Source organism: Dipodomys ordii, unplaced genomic scaffold, assembly GCF_000151885.1.
Source record: "Dipodomys ordii isolate 6190 unplaced genomic scaffold, Dord_2.0 Scaffold1, whole genome shotgun sequence".
NCBI lineage: Eukaryota > Metazoa > Chordata > Mammalia > Rodentia > Heteromyidae > Dipodomys > Dipodomys ordii.
In genome coordinates this window covers 34,979,624-34,989,412 of record NW_012267217.1, presented here as the reverse complement: position 1 = coordinate 34,989,412, position 9,789 = coordinate 34,979,624, and the positions used below count along the sequence as shown (strand labels likewise).

Sequence of the window (9,789 nt, the reverse complement as noted above, 5' to 3'; positions counted from 1 at the left end):
TGCTCGGGGCGTCTTCGGGAGGCGACACGTGCGGCTGCGCGCGGCGGGCCGGGCCCCGACCGCGACCCCTGCTCTGGTGCAGTCGCCCCCTGTGGAGGCTCGGGGACGCGCCTGGCCAGCGGGGCTTTGCACAGGCCCCGGGATCTCCCGAGTCACGCGGGTCTGTGATCCCCGCGGCCTGGGCCTTTAAAAGGGTGCTTTTGGAGTGGGATTCCGCCGCAGGCCATTTTGGCGGTGAAAGATTAACTCGGTCGGGGCCGCGGGGAGGAGCTGCCTGTGGTTTGCGCTAGTGCGGCGCACGAGTCGGGCCTGGGGCGCCCTCTTCTAGCCGCTCAGTAACCGGTCCCCGGGAGCCGCGGCGCTTGGCCCGGGCGCACCGGTTGGCGAAGGTCAGCCAGGCTCCCATCGAACATCACATGTGTCTGGACAGGTTGGCACGTTTTGCCGCGACTCCCGGACCATGCCAGGAGTGACCGTGTAATTGTTTCCTTCCCCCAGAAATGCTTCGTTTACCGACAGTCCTTCGCCAGATGAGACCAGTGTCCAGGGCACTGGCTCCTCATCTCACTCGGGCTTATGCCAAGGACGTAAAATTTGGTGCAGATGCCCGAGCCTTAATGCTTCAAGGTGTAGACCTTTTAGCCGACGCTGTAGCTGTTACAATGGGGCCAAAGGTATAGTACTCTTTAATCATTTTTTTATAATCTTGTATAAAAGGTATGAGGTTTTCTTGATGTAGTCACTCAGCTTTGGAACAATACTTTGAGTTTTTTAAATGAGAAAGCAATTTGTATGAGCTCAAGGTTTTAGGGATTTTCTGTCTTTTTTTTTTTCTTACACAAATGGTCTTAACTGCCTCGGCTAGATTGATGAAACCTTTTTGTCCAATATGATGTAATCGGATAGTAACTTACAGCTCAAAGTTGATTCTTAAACTTGAGAAAAAAGTAATCTTGCTTGAATTACATTTTGGATCCTTTCCCAGTAGTTAGTGCCATGAATAGAAATATAAGATAGTTTAAATTTAGCATACCTTAGTCACATCCTTACAGGTGCTAAGTTTTTTGTATATTGCACACCTAACCAAATTTGCATTTAGAAGTTCTTCGTCTATGTTGTGTAAAAATGTAATTTATTTAGCTTCTCATTTCCTCCTCCTGTACATAGTATACTTAATGTCTTTTGTCATTTTCCAGTGCAGAGCCTATTTAACTGTCATTTAATGAGTAAATTTTGAGACGCTCCTAACTGGTACACAGGCAAGTGATGATTCATTTCAGATTGGTGATACAAGTATCAGTTACTTAATGCATTTTGCACAGTTCAACAGTACAAGCTTGGCTCAAATCCAAAAGTTGCCAGTACTATTTGTACCATGCCTGGTTTCATTTTGAATGAAACTGGAAGAGTATTGCTTAGTTTTTGCCTCGATGGTCAGTGTTAAGTGAGGAAATTGTAGGCAAATTATATTACTTTGAAAGATAGCAGGAACTTAGCAAAGAAAGTATAAATGGTGTGAAGGATCTTCTAGATTTTGTACTTTGCCTTCTGTGCTGGTTCCTAAGATGGCATCTTTTATTCCTAGCAATTAATGCTCTTGGCAGAGCAGAGGTCGTTTTGTCTGTAGACAAATGTTGGTGAACTTGCCCTTGAGATTCATGTTGCAGGACTGATTAAAATGATATGACTTAAGTTGAGGCTTTCAAATGGATGTCATCTGTTGAAGATTGCTTTTTAAAATAAATACGGTCTGGTTTTTGTCACAGTTTTTTGTGTTTTTTTTTTTCCCCTCCACCATTCCAGGGAAGAACAGTGATTATTGAGCAGAGTTGGGGAAGTCCCAAAGTAACAAAAGATGGTGTTACTGTTGCAAAGTCAATTGATTTAAAGGATAAATATAAAAATATTGGAGCAAAGCTTGTTCAAGATGTTGCCAACAACACAAATGAAGAGGCTGGGGATGGTACCACCACTGCTACTGTTCTGGCCCGTTCTATTGCCAAGGAAGGCTTTGAGAAGATTAGCAAAGGTGCTAATCCAGTAGAAATCAGAAGAGGTAAAGATGTCTTTTGTCAGTAAAACACAAGAAATTCCTAATGTTGAAAGTAAGAGTATTAGCCAGACCACTGGTGGCTCTCACCTGTAATCCTAGCTACTCAGGGGGCTGAGATCCCAGTATTACTCTTCAGAGCCAGCCTGGGCAGGAAACTCCATGGGACTCGGTATTATGTCAATCAAGTTAAGATATTAGGGGTAAGATAATTGGGTGACACAAAATTAGGAATAATTTATAGAGGATCAATTAAACTGGTGTTATTGTTGAAACTATAGACAACCATGATTTTCTTGATTTAACTTTCTTTTTCCCTTCCTTTCTGGGGCTTGAAGTATGGACCTGGGCGCTGTCCCTGGGCTCCTTTTCTGGCTTTTCTGTGTAATTTTTATTAGAGATGTGTCTCAGACTTTCTTGCCTAGGCTAGCTTCAAACTGTGATCCTGAGATTTTAGCCTCCTGAGTAGCTAGGATAATATGCATGAGCCACTTGTGTGAGACATTTTCTTGACTTAATTTTAAGTGTTGTGGGACTTGACTATGCATTTAAAGTTCCTATCTCATATGTAGTTTAGCCTTCTGGTGATATGATTGACAGGGCACATAAACTGTATAGATCTAATTTTAAAAACATTTGAATACAACGAAAGTCTTAAAATTTCAACTCTCCTTGGAAGACAAAAGAATATACATTGTAATGGCCTATATTTTTGAACTAGGTGTGATGTTAGCTGTTGATGCAGTCATTGCTGAACTTAAGCAACAGTCTAAACCTGTGACAACTCCAGAAGAAATTGCTCAGGTAAAGACGTAATGAGGGCTGGGAACGTGGCTCAGTGGTAGAGCTCTTGACTTGCATGCATGAGGCCCTGGGTTCGATTCCCCAGCACCACATAAACAAAAAGAAAAAAGCCGGAAGTGGCGCTGTAGCTCAAGTGGTAGAGCGCTAGCCTTGAGCTGAAGAGCTGAGGGACAGCACCCAGGCCCAGAGTTCAAGCCCCAAGACCGAACCCCCCCCCCCAAAAAAAAGACATAATTTAAAAAATTAATAAGGAAGTGATGCTGTGGCCCAAAGTGATAGTGCTAACCCTAAGCATAAAAGCTCAGGGACAGCTGGGAAGGTGGCTCAGTGGTAGAGTTCTTGCCTTGTATGCATGAAGCCCTGGGTTCTGTTCCTCAGCACCATGTAAATAGAAAAAAGCCTGAAGTGGCACTGTGGCTCAAGGGGTAGAGCACTAAGCTTGAGCTGAGGGCCCAGACCCAGAGTTCAAACCCTATGATCAACAACAACAAAAAAATTTTGGACAGCAGCATAATTCTAGTCATTAAGTAGGGAAGCATTTATTCTTCATACTGTATTTAAAGAGAATTCAGTGCTCATAATTTGCTTTTTTAGTTCTGCATAACTAGATTTGTATATCTGCAAAGATGTTCTTTTTCATTATCAAATGTACTTTATACTCCACTTTAGAAACTCGGGTCTTGGGGCTAGGAAGGTGGCTTGTAGAGTGCTTGCCTTGCATGCATGAGCCCCTGGGTTCAATTCCTCAGCACCACAAAAGCAGAAAAAGCCTGGCTCAAGTGGTAGAGCACTAGCCTTGAGCTGAAGCACTCAGGGACAGTTCCCAGGTCCAGGGTTCAGGCCCCACAACTGACAAAAAAAAAAAAGCAAAAATACTCAGGTCTTGCACATGCTAAGCAAGTACCTTAATATTGTTACAGCCCTGATTAGCCATCGCATAACTTGATTGTAGCATCACCATTTGTTAAAGGAAAATATGAAGTTCATTTTTTTTTACTAGTTTGTCTAAGAGTAGCTTTTTGTGTGTTTTATGTAATTTAGCCAAATAATTAGTTGCAAAAGCTTGAGGGGCTGTAAATGAGGTTCCATGGCATTATGCTTGCATGGTATATATGAAGCTCTGGGATTGATCCATATGCCACAGGGAAAAGAACCCATATTTCATTAAAAGTATTACACCATGTACTGGGAATGTGGCATTGTTATAGAATGTTTGCCTAGCATGCATGAAGCCCTGGGTCCATTCCTCAGTGCCCCATAAGCAGAAAAAGTTGGAAGTAGCACTGTGGCTCAAGTGGTAGAGTGCTAGCCTTCAGCAAAAGAAGTACAGGAATAATGCCCTGGCCCTGAGTTCAAGCCCCAGGACTGGGGGGGTGGGGGGAGCTGTTACACCATAAATTTCGCTTGCCCTGGAAACTTAACAGATTAGAAGTTAGTCTGAAAATAATAGAACATTAACAGTATGCATTTAATTTTGAAGATTAATTGGTTATTTCAGGTTGCTACAATTTCTGCAAATGGAGACAAAGAAATTGGCAATATCATTTCTGATGCAATGAAAAAAGTAGGAAGAAAGGGTGTCATCACTGTAAAGGCAAGTACACTTTTTTTTTAAATTTATTTTTGAGACCCAAACTGGACTTAGGTGATTCTCCCACCTCAGCTTCCTGAGTAGCTAAAAGTATTCAAGTGCATGCTGCCACACCTAGCTGATAAGGATTTTTTGTTTTAATCAAAAATATTTTTCCTATTAGTATACATTAGTTGTGCAAGAAGACATTCCATGGCAACATTTCCACAAGTGTGTGTGTGTGTGTGTGCTTCACAAATGTGTTTTTAATGAAACTGAGATGATTCTCAAGACTGATTTTCCAATAGAAAATTTCAGTCTGTATGTTAAGGCAATATTATATTTCTTTCCATTGTGTCTGACCTCAGCGTTGATGAGAGTATACTGGCTGAGTTTTCAAATTTATTTCATAGGATGGAAAAACACTGAATGATGAATTGGAAATTATTGAAGGCATGAAGTTTGATCGTGGATATATTTCTCCATACTTTATTAATACATCAAAAGGTAAGAACAAATCAGTCTGTGAAAAATACATTGTTAGTATTTGTCAAATATAGACATATATCTGAGAAAACTTTATAGAGTTCCAAAAATTGTTAAGAAAATATAAAAGGAATGCATGATCTGAGTGTTTTTTTTTTATTGCTTTTGGTGGGGGAAGGTCAGTCCTGGGTATTGAACTCAGGGCCTGGACACTGTCCCTGAGCTGAGCTCAACGCTAACCCTCTACCACTTGAGCCACTTCTGGCTTTTTCTGTTTGTGTTGTACTGAGGATTCAAACCCAAGGATTCATGCATGCTAGCTAGATCAGCACTCTACCACTAAGGCCCCAGAGTGGTTATTTTTTAATTTTTTGCTGGTCCTGGGGCTTAACAAGTCTGGGCCTGGGTGCTACCTCTGGGCTCCTTTTGCTCAAGCTTGACATTCTACCACTTGAGCCATATAGCCACTTCTAGCTTTTTCTGTAATTAATTGGAGATAAGAGTCTCATGGACTCTACCCAGACTGGCTTGGAACCGTTATCCTCAGACCTGTCTCCTGAGTAGCTAGGATTACAGGCCAACAGCACACCCAGATGAGTGGTTTAATTTATTTAGTTTATTGAAACTAAATTATTGAAATAAATTGCTTTCATCTTCTATGCTTTGAAATGAATGCTGTTTTTGCAGGTCAAAAATGTGAATTCCAGGATGCCTATGTTCTGCTAAGTGAAAAGAAAATTTCAAGTGTACAGTCCATTGTACCTGCTCTTGAAATTGCCAATGCTCACCGTAAGCCTTTGGTCATAATTGCTGAAGATGTTGATGGAGAAGCTCTGAGTACGCTGGTTTTAAATAGGTATCGCTGTTTTACATTTCTAGATATTTTTTTAGTCAATGCCAGTAGTGGACCTTGAATTCAGAGCCTCGGCAGAACTTCACTTGGCTTTTTCTGCTCAAGACTGGTGTTTTACCCTTTAAGGCACTTCTGGCTTTTTGTAGTCTCAGTGCTCAGTTCTGTCTCCCACTGGTCCCTGGATCTAGTATGAAAGGTTTAAACTATGTACCTCCACATTATTTAAGGTTATAGTTTTCAGGTGTGATTCATGCTACCTTTCTCATGTTTGTTTCTTTCTGAGGAGTACCCTGAAGGCTGTAAAGTATGTGGGTGCCAAAACTAATTTTGCTAATTTTGCTTGGAACAAAATTTTAGTGAGCAACTGCCTGTGGGTATATTCAGTGGTTGTTTTAACCTAAAATGAGTTAATTGGTGGCCCAGAATGATCTCAGTAGTATCAGAACTTGAAGAAAACTAGAAGTAGATGTTTTTACTCCATTTAAATCTCAACATTGACTTTTTAACAGGCTCAAAGTTGGTCTTCAGGTTGTAGCAGTCAAAGCTCCAGGTTTTGGTGACAACAGAAAGAACCAGCTTAAAGATATGGCAATTGCGACTGGTGGTGCAGTAAGTAAAACATTGTGATATTGGTTTACTGAATGTAGGATCTAAAATAGTGAGTGTAGATGTAGGTATTATTTTTGTTGGATATTTGAAGATAGGGATTAAATTAAGGTCTTGTTAATTTCCAATTTTCCTTGAGTATATTCTAAGATGGGCATAATAGTTGTGTATGTATGTGTATGCATACCCTGGTCCTTGGGCTTGATTGAACTTGGGGCCCAGAAACGATGTACAATTTAATTAAGCTTAAGATCTAGTGCTAATGCTACCAATGATAGCCCTTAGGTATCTCTTTTGTATATAATGCTCTTGCTAGTTGGTACTGGGTATTGAGATCTTCTAGACTAGCAATGGTTTTGAAATCTTTAGTATTTCACAAATTATGTTTCTGTGTAGGTATTTGGAGAAGAGGGGTTGACGCTAAATCTTGAAGACGTTCAGCCTCATGACTTAGGAAAAGTTGGGGAAGTTATTGTGACCAAAGATGATGCCATGCTTTTGAAAGGAAAAGGTGACAAAGCTCAAATTGAAAAGCGTATTCAAGAAATTGTTGAACAGTTGGATATCACAACTAGTGAATATGAAAAGGAAAAACTGAATGAACGACTGGCAAAACTTTCTGATGGAGTGGCTGTCCTAAAGGTAAATTTTATTGTTATTGACAATCTTTTTCTGTGATAGCCCAGTAAACCAGTACATGATGAGTTCAGTATGAAAATTTGTGAGGATTTAACTCATGTCCTTGATCTAGGTGAAATTATTGTGGGTAAGTTGTTGGGGTCAGGGGAGATGATATTAAGACATCAGTTAAGGTAGTCATTGGTGGACAAATAATGAACTTTTTTATAAAAACTAAGTACTTTTTAAATAAGTTATTTGGCACAGTCAGCATTTAATATTGGAGGCCATACTAACTGGAACTACATTGATCTGTAGGTTGGCGGGACAAGTGATGTCGAAGTGAATGAAAAGAAAGACAGAGTTACAGATGCCCTGAATGCTACAAGAGCAGCAGTTGAAGAAGGCATTGTTCTAGGTGGTGGCTGTGCTCTGCTTCGGTGCATTCCAGCCTTGGACAAATTAACACCTGCTAATGAAGATCAAAAAATCGGTAAGAAAACTACCTTTCAAGTGAGTTGGTAGTAATGATATTGTTGATCCCTAAATGGAGCAACATAATTTTCTGAGTAACAAAGTAGTGCCTATACTTAGAGGTAGCTAGCTAATTTATCACATTTTTCAAGGGGGAAGTATATAGAGAATTTGATGTCACAAAAGTTAATTTTATAGAACCAAAATGAATTTGCTAAAATTTACTTTGTAGGTATTGAAATTATTAAAAGAACACTCAAAATTCCTGCAATGACCATTGCTAAGAATGCAGGTGTTGAAGGATCTTTGATAGTTGAAAGAATTCTGCAGAGTTCCTCAGAAGTTGGTTATGATGCTATGCTTGGAGATTTTGTGAATATGGTGGAAAAAGGAATCATTGATCCAACAAAGGTAAATAATACTTGCTAAAGCCATTTAACAACCCTAAGGGATAAAATTTTCATTAAGGGTTGCCTCATTTTACCATTCATTAAATTTTTTTCTAGGTTGTAAGAACTGCTTTATTGGATGCTGCTGGTGTGGCTTCACTGCTAACTACAGCAGAAGTTGTAGTCACAGAAATTCCTAAAGAAGAGAAGGATCCTGCAATGGGTGCAATGGGTGGAATGGGAGGTGGTATGGGAGGTGGCATGTTCTAATTCCCAGAGTAGTGCTTTACCATTATTGATGAACTGTGACAGGAAACTCTTCCTCACCAATAACTTCAGAGAAGTCGGTTAATGAAAATGACTGGAGAAAAGGCTGGCTGATAAAATCACTATAACCATCAGTTACTGGTTTCAGTTGACAATATATAATGGTTTACTGCTGTCATTGTCCATGCCTACAGATAATTTATTTTGTATTTTTGAATAAAAGACATTTGTACATTCCTGATACTGGGTGCAAGAGCCATGTACCAATGTACTGCTTTCAACTCAAATCACTGAGGCATTTCTACTACTATTCTGTTAAAATCAGGATTTTAGTGCTTGCCATCACCAGATGAGAAGTTCAGAAGCAGCCTTTCTGTGGAGAGTAAGAATAATTGTGTATAAAGTAGAGAGAAATCCAATTATGTGACAAACTTTGTGTAATAAAAATTTTGTTTTAAAGTTAATATTTGTCCGTTTTTTCCATGGCCCATAAAACATGACAAATGAAAACCAATTAAAAGGCACAGGAGTCTTCAATTAAAACACCTTGCTTTGTCAAACAGACTTGTTCTACCACTTGAAGTCTTCGACTATATTTGTAGTATTTTCTTATTTCTTGCAGACTGAATTTGTGATGAGTTTTGTGGGAACCATGTTGGGAATGTTGATTTCTGGCTGCCAAGGGTGAGCTTGGCATTCTTGTAGGAACTATGGTTCTAGCTTCAAAACATTTAATATGGGTTTGCACCATAAAGCAAATATGTCCTTTAAAAAGGGATGTTTCATGAGGTCCTGGGTTCAAGTCCTCAGCACCACATAAGAGAAAAGAAAAAAGCCAGAAGTGCTGTGGTTCAAGTGGTAGAGCACTAGCCTTAAGCTGAAGAGCGGAGGAACAGCACCAAGGCCCAGAGTTCAGGCCCCACGATCGGACCCAAAAAAAGGGGGGTAGGGGAGATGTTTCAATGGAAAGAAGTACACCATAGAAAGGGAGAAAGAAAGCCGGGCACTGGTGGCTCACTCCTGTAATCCTAGCTGCTCAGGAGACTGAGATCTGAGGACCACAGTTCAAAGCCAGCCCAGGCAGAAAAGTGAAACCACTAGGAAACTGGAAGTGGTGCTGTGGCTCAAGCAGTAGAGTACTCGCCTTGAACTGAAAAAGTACAACCTAATGGTGGCTTGTGGTATTAGATTTTTTTTGTGACCAGAGCAGGTAGCTATTGTACCTTTGTCACCCTCTCAGGAGGAGAAAGTCTGAAAATGTTCCAGTATATATATTTTTTTTGGTCCAGTCGTGGGGCCTGAACTCTGGGCCTGGGTGTTGTCCCTCAGCTCTTCAGGTCAAGGCTAGCGCTTTACCACCTGAGCCACAGCGCCACTTCCAGCTTTTTGCTTATGTGGTACTGAGGAATCCAACCCAGGGCCTCATGCATGCAAGGCAAGCACTCTACCACTGAGCCACCTTCCTAGCCCCCCAGTATATATATTTTCAACCAGTGTGTTTACTTAATTATAGACACATTCTAGTCATCACAAATGAGGGAATGCCATGTAACCTTTATTTGGGATCTGGTTTCATTTTTTCCAAGTCTCCATTTCCATACAAATGGTAAGATCATGGATGAGTAGAGGGTTTTTTTTTTTTTTTTTTCGGTTGTGGGGCTTGAACTCTGGG

At 40.5% G+C, this 9,789-nt stretch overlaps 1 protein-coding gene across 1 annotated transcript in view; it reads left to right on the top strand.

The window, feature by feature from the left end:
* Window positions 1–8,581, top strand: part of Hspd1 (heat shock 60kDa protein 1 (chaperonin)) — a 9,230-nt gene extending 649 nt beyond the window's left edge. Inside the window, exons 2-12 of the mRNA XM_013008930.1 lie at window positions 499–674; window positions 1,804–2,056; window positions 2,772–2,854; window positions 4,353–4,448; window positions 4,838–4,931; window positions 5,598–5,766; window positions 6,273–6,372; window positions 6,766–7,011; window positions 7,306–7,480; window positions 7,694–7,872; window positions 7,968–8,581. Of these exons, the coding sequence (XP_012864384.1) occupies window positions 501–674; window positions 1,804–2,056; window positions 2,772–2,854; window positions 4,353–4,448; window positions 4,838–4,931; window positions 5,598–5,766; window positions 6,273–6,372; window positions 6,766–7,011; window positions 7,306–7,480; window positions 7,694–7,872; window positions 7,968–8,120 (1,722 nt within the window). The 5' untranslated portion in view covers window positions 499–500 and the 3' untranslated portion in view covers window positions 8,121–8,581. The remainder of the gene's footprint in view (window positions 1–498; window positions 675–1,803; window positions 2,057–2,771; window positions 2,855–4,352; window positions 4,449–4,837; window positions 4,932–5,597; window positions 5,767–6,272; window positions 6,373–6,765; window positions 7,012–7,305; window positions 7,481–7,693; window positions 7,873–7,967) is intronic.
* The last annotated feature ends 1,208 nt before the right edge of the window (window positions 8,582–9,789 follow it).